Source organism: Colias croceus, chromosome 17 (assembly GCF_905220415.1).
Source record: "Colias croceus chromosome 17, ilColCroc2.1".
NCBI classification, from domain to species: Eukaryota; Metazoa; Arthropoda; class Insecta; order Lepidoptera; family Pieridae; genus Colias; species Colias croceus.
The window spans coordinates 9,825,689-9,843,340 of NC_059553.1; the positions used below are offsets into that span (position 1 = coordinate 9,825,689).

Consider the following 17,652-nt stretch of genomic DNA (forward strand, 5'->3'; position numbering starts at 1 on the left):
TATGTGCATATTATTTTAAACTTTAATAATGCGGTGTAAAACTATTTAAAATTAATCTCTGCTGCTCTATAAATAAATAATTTAAGCAGAAAATACATAATGCACTGTAAATTGTTATCTTTTCAAGATATTTTTAACATTTACCACGCCTTTAGATTGCAACTTTATGCGTGCTTTTTAGGAATTACTCTACTACTGTAACTACCTACCTATTTACTGTTTTATATAGCATCGTAGTTATGTTATCATTCATTTATATTATAACTAGCGATCCGCCCCGGCTTCGCCCGTGGTACATATTTCGCAATAAAAAGTAGCCTTATGTCCTTTCTCGGGTATCAAAATATCTCCATACCAAATTTCATGCAAATTGGTTCAGTAGTTTAGGCGTGATTGAGTAACAGACAGACAGACAGAGTTACTTTCGCATTTATAATATTAATATGGATATAAAACTATTACCCATTACTGTGAAGTGATAATATAAGGTAGGTATCTTAAGTTATGTTCATAATTTTCTTTTTTCGTTACATGCTCAACTATAATTTTTGAAAGCAAATGTGTTTAAAATTATTCAGCCTGCTAGTAAATAAATATAAATACTATACCTACATAATTACAACTTACCATCATAAATTCATTTTTTTTTAACTTTGCTAAAAATATTTATCTCTTGGAAATAATTTTTTGGTAAATTTCAGTACTTAATATCTTAAGATGGAAGGAAAGGATAAATGAAAGCAAAAAATATAATAAAAATATTTTATTTTCAAAAATAGAGGTATTACAAAATATACAGGTAGGCTTCATAAAGAATACTTTCTAACAACAATTGTAAAAACACTTACAGTTATAATAAAAGGTTTTAGTGTATACCGTAAAGTATATTGTGTATAATAAATATTATAAAATGACTATTTTAATCAACTTTACACGTTTATTTCCTATTTTCTCTTACAAAATGACTTAAAAAATAAAATTATTTCTTATTAAGCTCACATTTATGAACTAACGCGGGAAAGTCTGCCAAACTCTTACACCATATTGCATACATTTTATTTAATAATATGATCTTAGACATATTATTATAAAATTTTAGCATATTTTCTAAACTGGTTGATTTCTGTTATGCCATACACGCGATCCACGCATTCTCAATATAGATGATAAATATAAAATCACTTCAAAGCTGATGATACAAAATTATATAAAAAAATAACAATTTCAAACCAATTTACAAATAAATAATTTACAGTCGTCACAACAAAAAATATTATTTCATATAAATTTTGTTATCAATTCGTAAAAAAATCATATTTGAATTTTCAACGTTACAAAAATATAGTAAAGTATAAAAAAATGATTTAATTTCTTGATTTCAGGGTATATTACAATATGCATTTAATTATTTATTTAAACAGTTTCGATCATGAGGGCAATGCCTTGTCCTCCGCCGATGCAAGCTGAGCCGATACCACGCTTTAATCCACGACGTCTGAAAAAAAGGAGAATTCATAAAAAAATGTTTAAATAAAATGAAAAAAGTTACATTTCCACTTACAATCATGCGAAATACTACTGAAAGAGTTAGCGCAAAGCTACCTATATTTATTTGACCAGACCTGGATTTTTGTGTGATTATTCCTCTATACCTACAAAATACATTCGTAAAGAATCTCAATTAATATCAAATAGGTTTAATGACTCCCCATCTAATGTATGTAGGTATAGGGGCCTACCAACAAAATTAGGTATATCATAATATGTATTTTGTACATTAATCAAATTTTTTTACTCCTTTTTTGGCACCGTCACAAAACAAAAAAGGCAACGCTCGCACGCTCGCTGCAAAGAGTGCGAAACGTTGGGAAAATAATATAATGAATAAAATTTAAAATCAGTTAAAATCATAAATTTCCAAATAAAAAAACCTTTGTTTTATCTCACCTGAGCTCATGTACCAAGTGCGCAGTGATCCTGGAGCCCGAGGCCCCGAGCGGGTGCCCCAGGGCTGTGGCCCCGCCGTTTACGTTCAGTTTCTCCATGTCTAGCTTCAGGGCCTTCGCGCAAGAGAGCGTTTGGGCCACGAACGCTTCGTTTATCTATTGAAAAATTTATATTTATTAACAAAAAATTAAACCCCTCTTCAAATTATAAGAAACTAGGTTTTCGCCCGCGGCTTCGCCTGTGCATTTCAAACTCAAACTCAAACATTTATTTATTCAATTAGACTACTATTTAGTAGCACTTTCGAATCGTCATTACATAAGTATTTTTAACATTTACCACCGATTCGGAAAGCAGTATCTATGGAGAAGAATCGGCAAGAAACTCCATAGTTGCTCTTTTAACCCTAGAAGCCTAATCTATATAGAACGTACACAAAGCCTTAAAATACGTCTCAGAGGCGTACACATATAAAAGCCCTTATTTTAGGTATATTGTTTAATTTTTATTGTTTTAATAAAGCGAAAATTTAAATTTGGGAAATAAACTAAAAATAAAACCACACTGTTATCAATTATAACTATAATTACAGTTGTTTGCTACAAAATAAAAAACAATGTGCATAAATTGGAACAAAAATATTAACTTCTTCAAAATCAACTAAAACATATATTATTTTTATAGAGTATCAATTTTTTTACGCTAATTATATATTTTTAGATCAAACATTACAACTAACCAGTCTTTAGAGGACTAGATTAACTTTAGGTATAGATTACACATAAATCAACCTTGTGCTCGCCACACACAGATTTTTTACATTTATATACACTCTAATTTTGCCATTCATGGTTGGATTAGATTCTTCAGAGGGCCCAGATTCTTGAAATGACGCAACAAATTCAGACACCTCATAATTTTCGTCTTCGCTTTGAACGTCGTCGATAATCTGGTCATCCTCAACTTTGGAATCTGAATCCTCGTGAGGACTGTCTTCTCCGTTGAAAATTGTGATAATGTCGTCTTTATTTAATATATTGGACCGTAACATATTTATAACTGAAACAATGCTGAAAAAAGATATAAAATACACGGAAAACAATCAAAAGTAAAAGCACTTAATCTTAGTTAAAAGTTACACAAAGCCTAAACATACGTCTCGCAGGCGTAGATTAGGCTCTCGCACTCGATCTCGCACTTCGATAAATCAAAAATGGCGAAACTTACCATAACGATACAGGCACCGTCCTCTAGCTCCCGTCGACCACTGAGATAACTAAAGAGTACGACGCGCTAGCTTTAACCGTTAGAAAGATACATCCGATATTCGAAATCGTGTACGCCTCGCAGGCGTAGATTAGGCTTCTAGGGTTAAAATCATGTCAATATTACATAATATGTAACTTATATCTAACTTATACATAATATATCATAATATGCCAAAGAACTGTCCTGTGGTTTTTACGCGACAACCCTCCATGGGTCTTTATCGTCCATATATTCCTGAATACTGTAGTACGCTCTCTGAACTAGTACATTTTTTATATAAGTTTTAAATTTAGAACTACTAAACTCTTTAATATTGAGAGGAATTCTATTGTATAAGCGTATACCTTGACCCATAAATGAATTTTTAACTTTAGCTAATCGGAAAAATGGCATTTCAATTCTATTCCTTTTCCTTGTGCCATAATCGTGTCTATCTCCTACTCTTGTGTGTAAGTCGGCGTTTTTGTGAACATGCAAAATATTATTAAATATATACTGTGATGGTACAGTAAGGATACCAGTATTCTTAAAATGATCTCTTAGTGAGTCCCGAGCACGTAAATTATATATAGAGCGAATGGCTCTTTTCTGTAAGATAAATATAGTTTCTATATCTGCAGCCTTGCCCCACAGTAGAATTCCATAGGACATAATGCTATGAAAGTAGCTGAAATAAACCAATCTAGCCGTATCTTCATCGGTGAGATGCCTTATTTTTCGGACTGCATATGCAGCTGAACTGAGCTTACCTGCAGCGGTGTTGACATGGGCTCCCCACTGTAGTTTCTCATCCAATGTTAACCCTAGAAATACAGTAGACTCAGTAGGATGCAATGCCTCCCCGTTCAAGGTAATATCTCTGTTCAACTTTTTTACATTAGGAAGTAAAAATTCAACACAAGTGGTTTTTTTGGCATTTAATAATAAATTATTGGCAGTAAACCATTCAGATATGTGTAAAAGAGCACTGTTCACTTCGTCAACATTTGGGTCATGCCTATCCACATTAAAAATTAATGAGGTATCATCTGCAAACAGAACTATTTCACACCTATCCTGCAAATAATAGGGAAGATCATTGATATATACCAAGAACAAGAAGGGACCTAAAATGGACCCCTGTGGAACACCAATGTTAATTGACGCACCGCTAGAACGTTCTCCATTAACAACTACAGTCTGTATCCTATCATGCAGGTATGACGCTATGAGGTTCTGGGCTTTTCCTGTAATTCCATAGTGATTAAGTTTACGTAACAAAGTACAATGTTCAACGCAGTCAAATGCCTTGGAGAGGTCACAAAATATCCCCAGAGCATTTTTTGAGTTTTCCCATGCTTTATAAATATGTGTTAGAAGTGCAACTCCAGCATCTGTGGTTGAGCGCCCCTTTGTGAAACCAAACTGTTTGGTGTGCAGTAAATTATTAGATGCAAAATGACTACTCAATTGGTTTAATATCAACCTCTCGAATACCTTACTTAATGTTGGTAAAATAGAGATAGGTCTATAATTGTTACAGTCTTCTTGATCGCCCTTCTTAAATAGAGGTATAACTTTACTAAGCTTTAGTAAATTAGGAAATGTACCATAGTCACAACACTTATTAAATATGAAAGCTAAATTTTTCGCAATATTTTCTATTATATTATTAACTAAATTTACGGACATTCCCCAAAGATCACAAGTATTTTTTAGATTAAGCGTCTTAAAGGCAGTAACAATATCACTAGCAGTTACGTGTCGTAATTCAAATAATGTACTGCACCCCGCAACATGGTCCCTCAAAAAGGTTTCTGCAAGTGCTGAAGACGAATTTAAACTATTAGTAATAGTAGCAGGGACACTACTGAAGAATTCTTCAAAAGCAAGCGCAACATCAGCACTTTTGTCAATAACCCTGTCATTATTTACAAGTTTTATGGTATTACTTGATTTGCTTTTACCCATTTCACCATTAATAATAGACCAGACTGTTTTAACTTTATTATCAGAGTCGCGTATTTTTTCTTTGATATACAAACGCTTTGCAGTAAAACAAACTTTTTTAAAAATTTTTGAGTAATTTCTAACATAACTAAGAAAAGATGGGTCTTTATTATATTGCTTCATACCATATAACTCATAAAGAACGATCCTACACCTATGTATGCTAGGTGTCGCCCATTTACTAAATGGTAAATCCTTGGTAATATTTAAAGATTTAACTTTAAATATTTTTTCAAATTCATTATGAACTAAATTGAAAAGATTTTTAAACATTTCACAAGGATTATTATTACAGGATTGATCATTCAGTACGGGCAGGTTTTTATTAATATTATCTCTAAATTTATTAATGCCTTTTTTACTTATAGGCCTAACATTAATCCTTTTAAATGTAGGTATGCAACCCCATTCAAAAACTACTTTCTGGCCACAGTGATCCGAAGTCAATGTATTGAGAATATTTTTCTCTAAACAGATGCAGTCACAGTATATATTATCAATACAGGTTGCAGAAGTAGGTGTAATTCGTGTGGGTTCGTTAAAAAGTTTATATAGATTAAATGACTGAAATAAATTAACAATTCGTGTAGCCGTTTGTGTTTGTAAAAGTAAATCAATATTAAAATCACCACATACTATAACTTTTTTTTTACTCCTGCTTAGACGCTTTAATATTTCTTCCATGACTTTCTCAAACATATTATAGTCACTGGAAGGGGGTCTATAAACGCAAACAATAATATATCGCTCCAGCTCCACACAGGACAGTTCAATGGTCCGTTCTACAGAAAGACCAACAATGTCAGTTCGTTCTTTACATTTTACACTATCATGTACAAAAATAACAGAACCTCCGTGAATAGCCTGCGTCCTAAAGTATATACTTTTTAATTTGTAATTTTCAATATTTACTAACGACTGACATTGTTTAAGCCAATGTTCTGTTACACAAAATATTTTAATATTGTTATCATTCAGAAACAATTCTATTTCTAACAATTTGCTAGCCAAGCCTTGAATATTTTAATGCACAATGGAAAAAGACTGCTTAGCTGTTGTCTTATATACTAGTTTAAATCTAGCTTAGGGCTAGATTGTCTGTCAACACTTAACCTAGGTTGATGTATAATATAATTACTACTACATAAAATTATAGTAGATTGATGGTCTGATACCGAACATGTACCAGACTGGTTAATATTATATGCTATTAACATAGCAAGTTCACGCTTATATCTAGATTCATAGAAAAACCGCATAGTTCCCGTTCCCGTGGGATTTCCGGGATTGCGTCATTTTCCCGGGATAAAAAGTAGCCTATGTCCTTTCTCGGATATCAAAATATCTCCATACCAAATTTCATGAAAATTGGTTCAGTAGTTTAGGCGTGAACAGACAGACAGTTACTTTCGCATTTATAATATTAGTATGGATAGCTTAAAATTGCGAACTTATACCTTTTGTGATTTTGGAACCCTAAAATTCATTAAGAGACGCTTAGAATAGACGTCGAAAGTTCTGATGTAAAACAAAACAATTCAGTCGAATTGAGAATACTTATCGCTTTTTGGAAGTCGGTTGAAAACATTTATTAATCCTACTAATATTATAAATGCGAAAGGTTGTGTTGTGTATTATGTATGTATGTTTGTTACTCTTTCACGCAAATACTACTGAACTGATTACAATGAAATTTAGCACACATATATAGAGGATAACTTGGTAACACATAGGATAAGTGTTATTCCGGAAATTCCACGGGAACGGGAACTATGCAAGTTTTTCTTTGAAAACGCTGGCAGAAAGCGAGTATTATCTATTATATTCATGCGTTGTACGTGTAAAGAGAAATTCTAATTATATACTACTAGCTTTTTGCCCGCGTCTTCGCCCGCGTTTTCAAAGGAAAACGCATAGTTCCCGTTCCCGTGGGATTTCCGGGATAAAACCTATCCTATGTGTTAATCCAAGTTACTCTCTATATGTGTGCTAAATTTCATTGTAATCGGTTCAGTAGTATTTGCGTGAAAGAGTAACAAACACACACACACATCCTCATAAACTTTCGCATTTAAAATAATAGTAGATGTAAATTGTATCCATGGTAAAATGTTTAATTTACACATTCATCATATTATTTTCCAACTCTAAACTAATATCTAGGTGTAATATAAGTTTTTTAGATAAGATTTTAAATAATACTACATAATATTTATATAAATTTTGGTATGATAAGTTATCAATGATAAAGTTGTTTTTGAAAGTTATTTATATTTATGTTATCTTGTACGAAATCAACAAATGTATGTTTGCTTTCAAACTAATTGAATAAAAAAGCATAATAAGCCTATTTTGTATTCACTAATGACTTTTTATAAGGTTTTAGCTCATCAATACTTTAATATTATAAATGCGAAAGTAACTCTGTCTGTCTGTCTGTTACTCAATCACGCCTAAACTACTGAACCAATTTCCATGAAATTTGGTATGGAGATATTTTGATACCCGAGAAAGGACATAGGCTTCTTTTTATCCCGGGAAAATGACGCAATCCCACAGGAACGGGAACACACAGGAACGGTTTTTCTTTGACTGCGCGGGCAAAGCCGTGGGCGAAAAGGAAATATTATAAAGCTGAAGAGTTTGTTTGTTTGTTTTTATGAATGCGCTAATCTCAGGAACTACTGATCCGATTTGAAAAATTCTTTCGGTGTTGGATAGCGAATTTATCAAGGAAGGCTATAGGCTATATGTCATTACGCTACGACCAAAAGGAGTGGAGCCCTGGAGTTGAAACCGCGGGGAACATCTAGTTATCTATATAAGTATTTATTTAAGAGGTCCGCCCCGGCTTCGCCCGTGGTACATATTTCGCAATAAAAGGTAGCCTATGTCCTTTCTCGGGTATCAAAATATCTCCATATCAAATTTCATGCAAATTGGTTCAGTAGTTTAGGCGTGATTGAGTAACAGACAGATAGACAGACAGAGTTACTTTCGGATTTATAATATTAGTATGGATTATATATGTATGTTTATCAGCCATCTGGTTACCATAACACAAGCGAAATCTTACTATGGGATCAGATTGTGCCTTGTGTGAAAATTGTCCCGAAATGTTTATGTTTGACCCCCCCTAATCAGTATGATGGCTGTAACCCCTTTTATCAGTATGATAGTCACCGAACCCACCTCAATAAGATCAATATCATTCAAGGTCATCTTGGTAGCTTTCAGCAGATTCTCGATGGCTGGAACAGGTCCGATGCCCATGATGCTGGGGTCGACCCCCACGTAGGACCAGCCCACGAGCCTCGCGAGGGGTTTCAACCCCTTGGCCGCTGATTCGCTCGCTAGTATGATGGCCCCGGCCCCGTCGCTGATGCCCTGCATTTTTAATTAATTTTAGATACTGTTGAAGATTGATTGTTCATGGTTGAATTGAATCAATGTTTGCAGTAAAAAAAGACGTGTTTCGATTTATTTTAAAACTACATCTTGAAAGTAATAAATTGTGTGAACCAAAATGCTTTTTTATTCAGATTTAATCGATAATGATATCCGTAGTTAGAGATGTATTTCTTAAGCAAATTTTATCAATAACTTTACGCTAGTACTAGCACACGAATAACATTACCCTCTTCCCAACAAAATCATTAAAACAATTTAAGAAGAACACAAAAATGTTTTTCTTTCAAAAACTTTTTGTCTATAAAATTTTCAATGCACATACTATACGCAAAACAAAACACAACCACCCTTCGTGTTAACAGTAAATAACTACCAAAAACACTATTCTGCTTCTTAAAAAATTATTAACAGAAAAACTAACCGAAGCAGACCCAGCAGTGACCAGCCCCTCCTTCTTGAACACGGGGGGTAATTTCTTCAAGCTCTCGATGGTGGTCTGCGGCCGAGGGTGCTCATCTACCTCCACCTTTACTTCCTTCTTCTTGATGGTCAGGGTCACGGGTTCGATTTCCGACTTGAATATTCCGGCGTCGTTCGCTGGTAGTAATAAATTGTTTTTATAGGCCTAGTTTTCATTAAACGTTATTTTTAATATACCTATTTTTAGGTTCTTATCATGTTGATTTAGTGAAAATGGTGGATTTTTTTAAAACTAAATTCAAAATTGTTCATTTATCTTAAATATTAGTTGGAGATATAGTTTCTTGTGATGATCTTATAAACTTTTATTTAATTGTACCATTATACATTTTTAAATTGCTAACTAACACTAAAAGGCATAATTATTTTTGTTTATTATTAATGTTTTTGTTTCATTTCATTATTATAAAATAAATCAAACATACATCTACACTAATATTAAAAAGAGAAAAACTTTGTTTGTTTGTTTGATTGTAATGAATAGGCTCATAAACTACTGGACCGATTTTAAAAATTCTTTCACCATTCAAAAGCTACATTATCCACGAGTAACATAGACTAGGTTTTATCCAGGAAATCCCACGGGAACGGGAACTATGCGGGTTTTTCTTTGAAAACGCGGGCAAAGCCGCAGGTGGAAAGCTAGTTTCATATACAAACGTCATTCTAAGCATCAAAACTAACCTGTCTTCCATCTTTGCTGCGACTTGAGGGCAAAAGCATCCACCTCATCCCTGGTAATTCCAAACTGGGCTCCCAACTTCTCCGCCGTCATTCCCATGGGGAGACCACAGAAGGAGTCTGTCAGACCAGACCACAGACTGTCTTCGAACACGTGGCTGGCACCCAGAACTGTTCCGAACCTGACCCCTCGGACTGTGAAAGGGGCTTGGGACATGTTCTCGACCCCTCCGGCTAGGGAAATGTTCGCAGCGCCGGTTAGAATGTCCTACGAGTTAAACAATTCAATAATTATTCAATTTATGATTAACGTAAAATTTTAGTGACTGTATAGATAATATAATATAATAAGGAACATTTGTATATTTCATGTTTTCTGTACATTCATAATAATAAAATTAATTATCTTACAGTAACAGAATTCACTACTGATATAATTGATTTTTACTACTAAAAAGACGATCAATTACTGTCCATATGTACAAGTAGGTAATTCTCACCCCTTATATATGCTACAGTCAAAACCCTGAACCAGTCAATAACCTTATTGGTTATTTAACATATACATTTATTGGCAATATTAATCATAATAACTAAATAATAAAAATCTTACCTGAGCGCTATTAACAACAGACTGAAAGCCGGACCCACAGAGCCTGTTAATGCCCAACGCTGGCCGATCCTGTGGGATGCCTGCTTTGAGCGCCGCATGACGTGGTGTGTAGATACCGTCTGTTTGTGTTGCCTGTGTGGGGTAATAAATAATATTAAAATTGTTGTAATCTATATACATATAATAAATCTGTAGAAGGGTCAATTCTGTACATTGAAAATATTGAAAAAATAAATAGCAGGGGGTATTACTGGATTAATACCAAATCCAAATATGTGATAAAAAAAATTTTGTCTGTCTGTCTGTATGTGAAGGCATCACGTGAAAATGAAACTTGGTATAATTATACCTTATTATCCTGGGCATAAAATAGGATACTTTATACCCCAGAAAAATACGTAGGTAGAAAAGAAATAAATCTTAATTTTTCTTAATTTTTCCGCGCGGACAGAGTCGCGGGAGGAAACTAGAATGTAATAAATTTCATATTTGTTTAAAGCTGTTGTATGTTTTTTACAGGAAAAAAATTGTGTTGTGATGATGAGAATGGTTATAAAATATGATATGTATCTTTTCTATTAAGCCTGGTAAGCTAGGAACGACAAAATAAATTGATTTTTGTCAGAGATATAATGCAAAATATTTTTCTTTTCGATTGAAATTAATTTTAAGCAGATTGTAGATTCATTTAAATGTAAAAAGAAATTGTATATGCACAATTTTTAATACTTACATTTTTATAAGGATTTTAACTACTAACAAAATAAAATAAATGATATATTTTTTAATGTACATTTACAAACTTTAAAAGAGATGACCTTTATCCCACAGAAAAAGTTAAAATAAATCCATACTAATATTATAAATGCGAAAGTAACTCTGTCTGTCTGTCTGTTACTCAATCACGGCTTAACTACTGAACCAATTTGCATGAAATTTGGTATAGGGATATTTTAATACCCGAGAAAGGACATAGGCTACTTTTTATCCCGGGAAAATGACGCAATCCCGGAAATCCCACGGGAACGGGAACTATGCGGGTTTTTCTTTGACTGCGCGGGCGAAGCCGCGGGCGGAAACCTAGTGTACAATATAATTTAAAAAATTGTCAAAGGTTGCTGTGTTAGCCAGATGAATAAATCTTTTATATCATTAATTCATTAGTGATTTTGAATTAATAAAAATTATTTGTATATCAATAGTATGTGTTCGAGTAACAAATAAGTACTCACCGACATAACCTGCCCAACGACCACAGAGTCAACCTGTGTTGGAGCCACACCGGCCTCCTTCAGAGCAGCAGTAGCAGCAAGGGTCTGCAGCTCTGTTGCTGATGTGTTCCGGAACACTCCACCGAACGTGCCAAATGGGGTGCGCTTAGCACCGACAATGAAGATTCCTTTGAAATATTAAAAATAAAAAAATAGGATATGATTCTAAGAACTACTACAGAGTTTTTTTGAAAATATTTGAAGTGGATGGTGTAAATTATTTTTTAATAAAATTATTTATTAAAGTGAAACTTTTATTACATTGTCTCAAACTTTTTGGTCTGTGTAGCGCATGTCGCGTGACGCACGATACGTACGATAATTATCGTACAAACACGATAATTTTTAGTTAAATGTCTATAGTGTGAAAAAAAATTTTAACTTTTACCGTGGTTTCATAAAGCCACACAACATTTTTTATTATATTTACCATAACATTCATAAAATGCAGATTCATTTGTTAGTAGAATAAAAACTTAATACTAATGTTAGTAGTTTAATTACAATTAATAGTAATTATGTACATCTCAGTTAAGTCCATCATAAGACACTCTAAGCACAACATAATACTGTTCATTTGATAAAATGAATCCTAGAAACAATTATAATTCCTGGGATAATGTTTAAGTCCCTATTATAGTTGAAGGTAATTTTTTTTTTCTACTAAGGGAACACTCAATAAAAGTGAAAATCACAATATTTTATTAAAGTACCTACATGAAAATTATATCCTATATGTATAGGTATTTGAGAAATTTTAAATTTATGTAGTTTATTTGCATGTAAATAATGTACGAATAATTGATAATTGGTAAGTATAAAATAAACTAAGTTTTTTTTTTATATAAACAAGGTAGTTGAACTTTGCATTGTAATATGTACTTTATCACGTCTTGATAGGATCAAAGGTTAACCTTTCAAATCTTTAATTAGATTAATCAATATAAAAAAACCTATCCTATTTTATGAAGATTTCTTTACAATTTAAATATAAAATAGAAGAGACCAAAGTTTTCCTACTTTTGGAATTTGACCCCATGATAAAATCGCGGTTATTATGGGAATGTTTGCAATAGTAACAGTTAAAAAGTATATTATATTATTACCTTTTACAGATACAGACATCTTCTATTGTAATATCTAAGTAAAATAATATTAAACTGTAAAAAAAGTTTTAAAAATATTTCTAGCACCGAGCGGCGAGTACACAGCAGGTAAATCTCAGGTACTGAACCACAGAGTACAGACGTCAGCTGTGGCCTGTGGACGTCAGACTACACAGGAAGTACGTATAACTGTCAGCCGTCAGGTAATGTGACAGATACAGAGCAAATAATTTAATTAGGTAAATTTATTATTATAAACCATAAAATATAGGTGCATCAAAGGTGCATAGAATTATGAAATTGAAATGCCTCAGAGTTGGGGAAAATAGAAGAGAAAAGGGATTATATATATAGACAACGTTGCTTCCTCGTTTGTGATATATGTATGGATATTTATTTATTTATTTTTCATTTAAGTGTATCGAAAAGAGAGAATATAGCGCCTTATTCACGGTCCATCCCCGCTGTACGTCCCGCCAAAGTCATACACGATGCACAACAGCCAAATGGACCGTGAATAAGGCGCTTAATACAGTTTCTACTCTGTGGTCAATTGACAAATCATTTTCAAGCATTGTCTATAATTTTTGATGTCTTTAATAATTCCATTTTCAAAATCATTTGTCAAATGTCAATTGTCATTGAAAATCTGTCAAGTCGGGTCGTAATTCAAGCGTAGGTATTTTTAATTAGGTTTTTTTATGTTATTTTAAGCCATCCTAATCAAATTATGCTTATGCAATGAGCGATGGGCGCCCCGTTAGTGGTCAATTGAAGAAATTTGTGTTCCGTGGTAAATCTACTAGTAACGGAGATACCAGAGGTGACTATCTGGAAATTGTCATACCAGAACTTTTGTCCGCTGGCTATTCGTTCTACACGTGGCCCTCGGCTCCATTACTTGCGTGGTACTTGTGGAGTCAAAGAAAGCATTTGCGCGGATTAAGAGTTTTAGAACTAGGTTGTGGCACAGGTCTTCCTGGTATTCTCGCGGCCAAGTGCGGAGCTCACGTGACCCTCACGGATAGCGTAGCATTACCGCGTTCCCTACGACATTTATCAGGTTGTTGTGAAGCAAACGGGCTCGTTCCCGGTCGAGACGTACAAATACTCGGTCTCGCGTGGGGTCTGTTTTTAGCTGACGTTCATAATTTACGTCCCGTCGATCTATTGCTAGCTTCAGACTGTTTCTATGAACCGTCGCAGTTTGAAGAAGTATTATCTACCGTAGCTTATTTGATAGACGGAACTGACGCTCGATTTTTGTGTGCTTACCAGGAGCGGAGCACCGACTGGTCCATTGAGGCGCTATTGAAGAAGTGGAACTTGAAGGGCGCATTGATCGACTTGGACGCTCTGAGCGAGAGTTCTGGCATCGATTACAGAGCCTTAGTCGGCGATCGTTCATTGCACTTGTTGGAAATAGTTGCTTTGTAGGTGATGGCCAGCGCAGGTAGATCGGTACGCCTTTTCGTCGGCAACCTGCCGTGGACCGTGGGACATCGGCAACTAAGGGAATATTTTGCTCAATTTGGCCCAGTACAAAGTGCTAGAGTAGTTTTTGATCGCTCAACAGGTCTGAGCAAAGGTTATGGTTTTATTGAGTTTGTGAGCTCAGCTGACGCTGCTGATGCAACCAATAAGCAAATACACTCCTTAGAAGGTTTGAATTTGTCTGTACAAGCTCAAAATTAAATTTATTTAAAAATGGCTGAGGCACTGCCAGATTATCCTGATTCAGATTTTTCTGATGATGAACAGTCTCCTTTAGATATATCATTTAACAAAGCATCTGACCATGTCAGAAAAATAACCACTAAACTTGATAATAACCAACTTTTAGAATTATATGGATTATATAAACAAAGTACGGAGGGTAAATGCAATACAGCGAGACCTAGTTGGTTTGATGGGAAGGGCCGTAAAAAGTGGGATGCTTGGATGGCTCTAGGTGACCTATCTAGTACAGAAGCAAAAGAAAAATACATTGAATTAGTGCAAAAGTATGATCCAGATTGTGAGCTACTAACAGAGGGTGGACCGAAGCAACAGTGGGCTGCGGTTTCATCATTACAACGCTCACCTGAACCAGAACTGGAGCATCATGAGTTGACACTGCTCGACGCCGCTAGGGAGGACCTCGGCGGCTTAGTAACAGAGTTGATAGCTAAAAACCCTGACAGTATAAATGAAAGAGACGAAGATGGTCTTACAGCATTACACTGGGCGGCAGACAGAGACGCAACAACTGCCTTAGGAGCTGCTTTAAAGGGAGGTTGTGATGTGAATGCCATTGACAATTCTGGACAAACTGCACTACACTATGCTGCATCATGTGGCCATGTTAATGCTACCAAAATGCTAATGGACGCAGGTGCTAAATTATTAAAGGATGATGAAGACTGTTCACCATTAGACCTAGCTGCCGATGATGACATCAGGGGAATTCTATGTGCTTAACTGTAGCAGCATTTAATTTTAGTTTTAATATGTAGTTATGGATAATAAATGATAATTCTATGTACAGTTTTTTATTTTATTTATATTAATATTAATAAAATATACAATTTGCTATAATAAGAGTATGGGTCAGTTTCATACAATAGGTTTTTACTTAATTTTTGCATTATATGAAAGCTAGTCCAAAGATGAATTTTTTATACTATGAGTTCAAACAATTGCATAGAGTATACAAAAATACGAAATTTATAGAATAAACATTGAATAACAAAAGGGAAATCAATTTAGGTACTAAATTTTCTAACATAATTTGTATGAAATTTGAGGAACTGTTTAGTTACGGTTACTAAATCTATCAAATAAAATCACACGCTGAAATTGGACAAAACATAAAAGAGGCTTCAGTTATTCCACACTTTTTACACGCTTTATATTAGCTTCACCTGTATGTTTGTAACCGACTTCTTTGGGCGCGATTTTGACCCACTTTAAACGGCCAGATTTCGTTCAAACTTTGTAGATTTATTGAGGACCGATGACAATACACTAATTTGATAAAATTTTCTATTTTTTAGTTCGGTTTTCTATAAAAAGCGTGTTTTTTAGTTTTTTTAAACTATTATTATTATATCTGTGTACCTGCAACGAAAAAGGCAAGTGAACATGAACTTTAAAGTAAGAATACAATTTCACAATACAGATATATGATACGTATTGATATTATGTTTTATGAAGTCTATCTGGAAATCTAATTTATAAATGATATAATGTCCATTTTTTATTATATTATTTATTATATAGGTATAAAAAGTATAAGGTATAAATATATTGAAATTCGAACTTTTTCAGATTTTGTGTATGATCAAGCTAGGCACCTGTTTAAATACGCAATATGCTTTATTATTTCTATTTATACTTTATATGTCCTTTGTTTGTATTGACAGCAAGAAGCTTATATTGACAGTAATATATTGGCTTTGAAATCAAAATCTAAAGTAGGTACTACTAATTTTTTCACAAAAAAAATACATTAAGTACCTATCTTAATTATATATAAATCTCGTGTCACAATGTTTGTCCTCAATGGACTCCTAAACCACTTAACCGATTATAATAAAATTCGCACACCATGTGCAGTTCGATCCAACTTGAGAGATAGGATAGGTTTTATCCCGGAAATCCCTCGGGAACGGGAACTATGCGGGTTTTTCTTCGAAAACGCGGGCGAAGCCGCGGGCGGAAAGCTAGTTAAACTATAGAAATTAAAACTAAATTAATAAATAACACACTATATTAACAGATGTGTTTTAAATCGTGCCAAAACAACACACCATGTATACTGGCATTTCGTGGTTTTGACCGAATTATGTGCTTACTAATCTTAGCTAGTCAACTCGAATTTATTTTTTAGGCAGGCTATACTGGCGCATCATCATATGAGCCAATGGTGTTTATCCTTTATACAATACAAAATTGAATGTATCTGATTTGTAATGCCGATGATAAACAAAACGGCTCATAGCCTGACTGACTAAACATTGTTTTCATATAGGTATACACAAGAAGCTTATATCTAATACACTGGAGATTGCACTATGACCATTGACTTGTCACAAGAAAATATAACCTTGAATGACGTCAGTGTTGTTTTTTGTCTCTTTCTGTGGGTGACCACACTGGTTTGTATATTCAGGATTTTTCGAAATAGAAAAAACTAAAAATCATGGTCTATAAATAATAACGACATATATTTTTAACAGTATTAATTATATTATAATATTACTGGCCATACTTTATAGGTACATACAATTTTAATTGGTATAGAATGATAGTTTTAAATAACTCTTGGCTACAAAGCCTGGATATGAACCGATATATAGCATTAACATCCTTTGTAAATAGAGGAAAGTTGTGTTTTGCATCAGATGCTGCTTACCAAATTGTAAGCTACTCAGATCTTTTTAAACGCGTTGCTTCGACGGGTCAATTTCAAGCCAAAATCATCAAAGAAAAACTGTTTATAATAAACGCCTTGCACAAATTTCATCTAACTTTACAAAGTTTATTTTTCAAAAGGTATTTTTGTCTGGGTCGTAATCCTCAGTAATTTTACCCTTGATGGGCACATATATTTCTTTTTATTTTACTTTTTGGAAAGCTGAAATACCTAAAACAAAAAATATGAGGTAAGTTAAAAAAGTATAAATTTCAATGTAAAAACGAACAATCTTATAACTACATGTGAGTGCAATACCGATGTCGAGTGTTGTTTCATTACTAGTAAAAATCTTGAAAATGGTGTTTTAAATTTCATCATAATATTGTTATTACAATATATTCTCTTCACTATCCATAAAAACTCGTCATCATGGTTACCTTACTTGTTAATTTTGTTTATTGAAAACTTGTTGAAAAATGATAAAGT

At 33.7% G+C, this 17,652-nt stretch overlaps 2 protein-coding genes and 1 pseudogene across 2 annotated transcripts; 2 read left to right on the forward strand and 1 right to left on the reverse strand.

Moving 5' to 3' along the window:
• Positions 1 to 748: 748 nt before the first annotated feature.
• LOC123699095 (3-ketoacyl-CoA thiolase, mitochondrial-like) lies at positions 749 to 12,914 on the reverse strand. Its single transcript, XM_045645967.1, has 8 exons — positions 12,768 to 12,914; positions 11,623 to 11,789; positions 10,391 to 10,522; positions 9,781 to 10,045; positions 9,038 to 9,213; positions 8,398 to 8,592; positions 1,948 to 2,102; positions 749 to 1,495 (listed from the first exon to the last, which is right to left on the reverse strand). Exons 1-8 carry the CDS (start codon positions 12,784 to 12,786, stop codon positions 1,414 to 1,416), a joined length of 1,191 nt encoding a protein of 396 aa, XP_045501923.1. The 5' UTR covers positions 12,787 to 12,914; the 3' UTR covers positions 749 to 1,413.
• A 594-nt stretch (positions 12,915 to 13,508) lies between these two features.
• On the forward strand, positions 13,509 to 15,293 carry LOC123699098 (annotated as a pseudogene).
• Positions 14,116 to 14,464, forward strand: LOC123699097 (SRA stem-loop-interacting RNA-binding protein, mitochondrial). Its single transcript, XM_045645968.1, has one exon. It carries the CDS (start codon positions 14,208 to 14,210, stop codon positions 14,460 to 14,462), a length of 255 nt encoding a protein of 84 aa, XP_045501924.1. The 5' UTR covers positions 14,116 to 14,207; the 3' UTR covers positions 14,463 to 14,464.
• Positions 15,294 to 17,652: the final 2,359 nt, after the last annotated feature.

Bases quoted from the DNA above. Each gene is read 5' to 3' on its own strand.
- LOC123699097 (XM_045645968.1), top strand. From the start codon at position 14,208: ATGGCCAGCGCAGGTAGATCGGTACGCCTTTTCGTCGGCAACCTGCCG.
- LOC123699095 (XM_045645967.1), bottom strand. The intron at 10,523-11,622 runs GTGAGTACTTAT...TACCCCACACAG, and splicing joins TCGTTGGGCAGGTTATGTCG to GCAACACAAACAGACGGTAT. The intron at 8,593-9,037 runs GTTAGTTTTTCT...TTAAAAATGCAG, and splicing joins TCACTGCTGGGTCTGCTTCG to GGCATCAGCGACGGGGCCGG.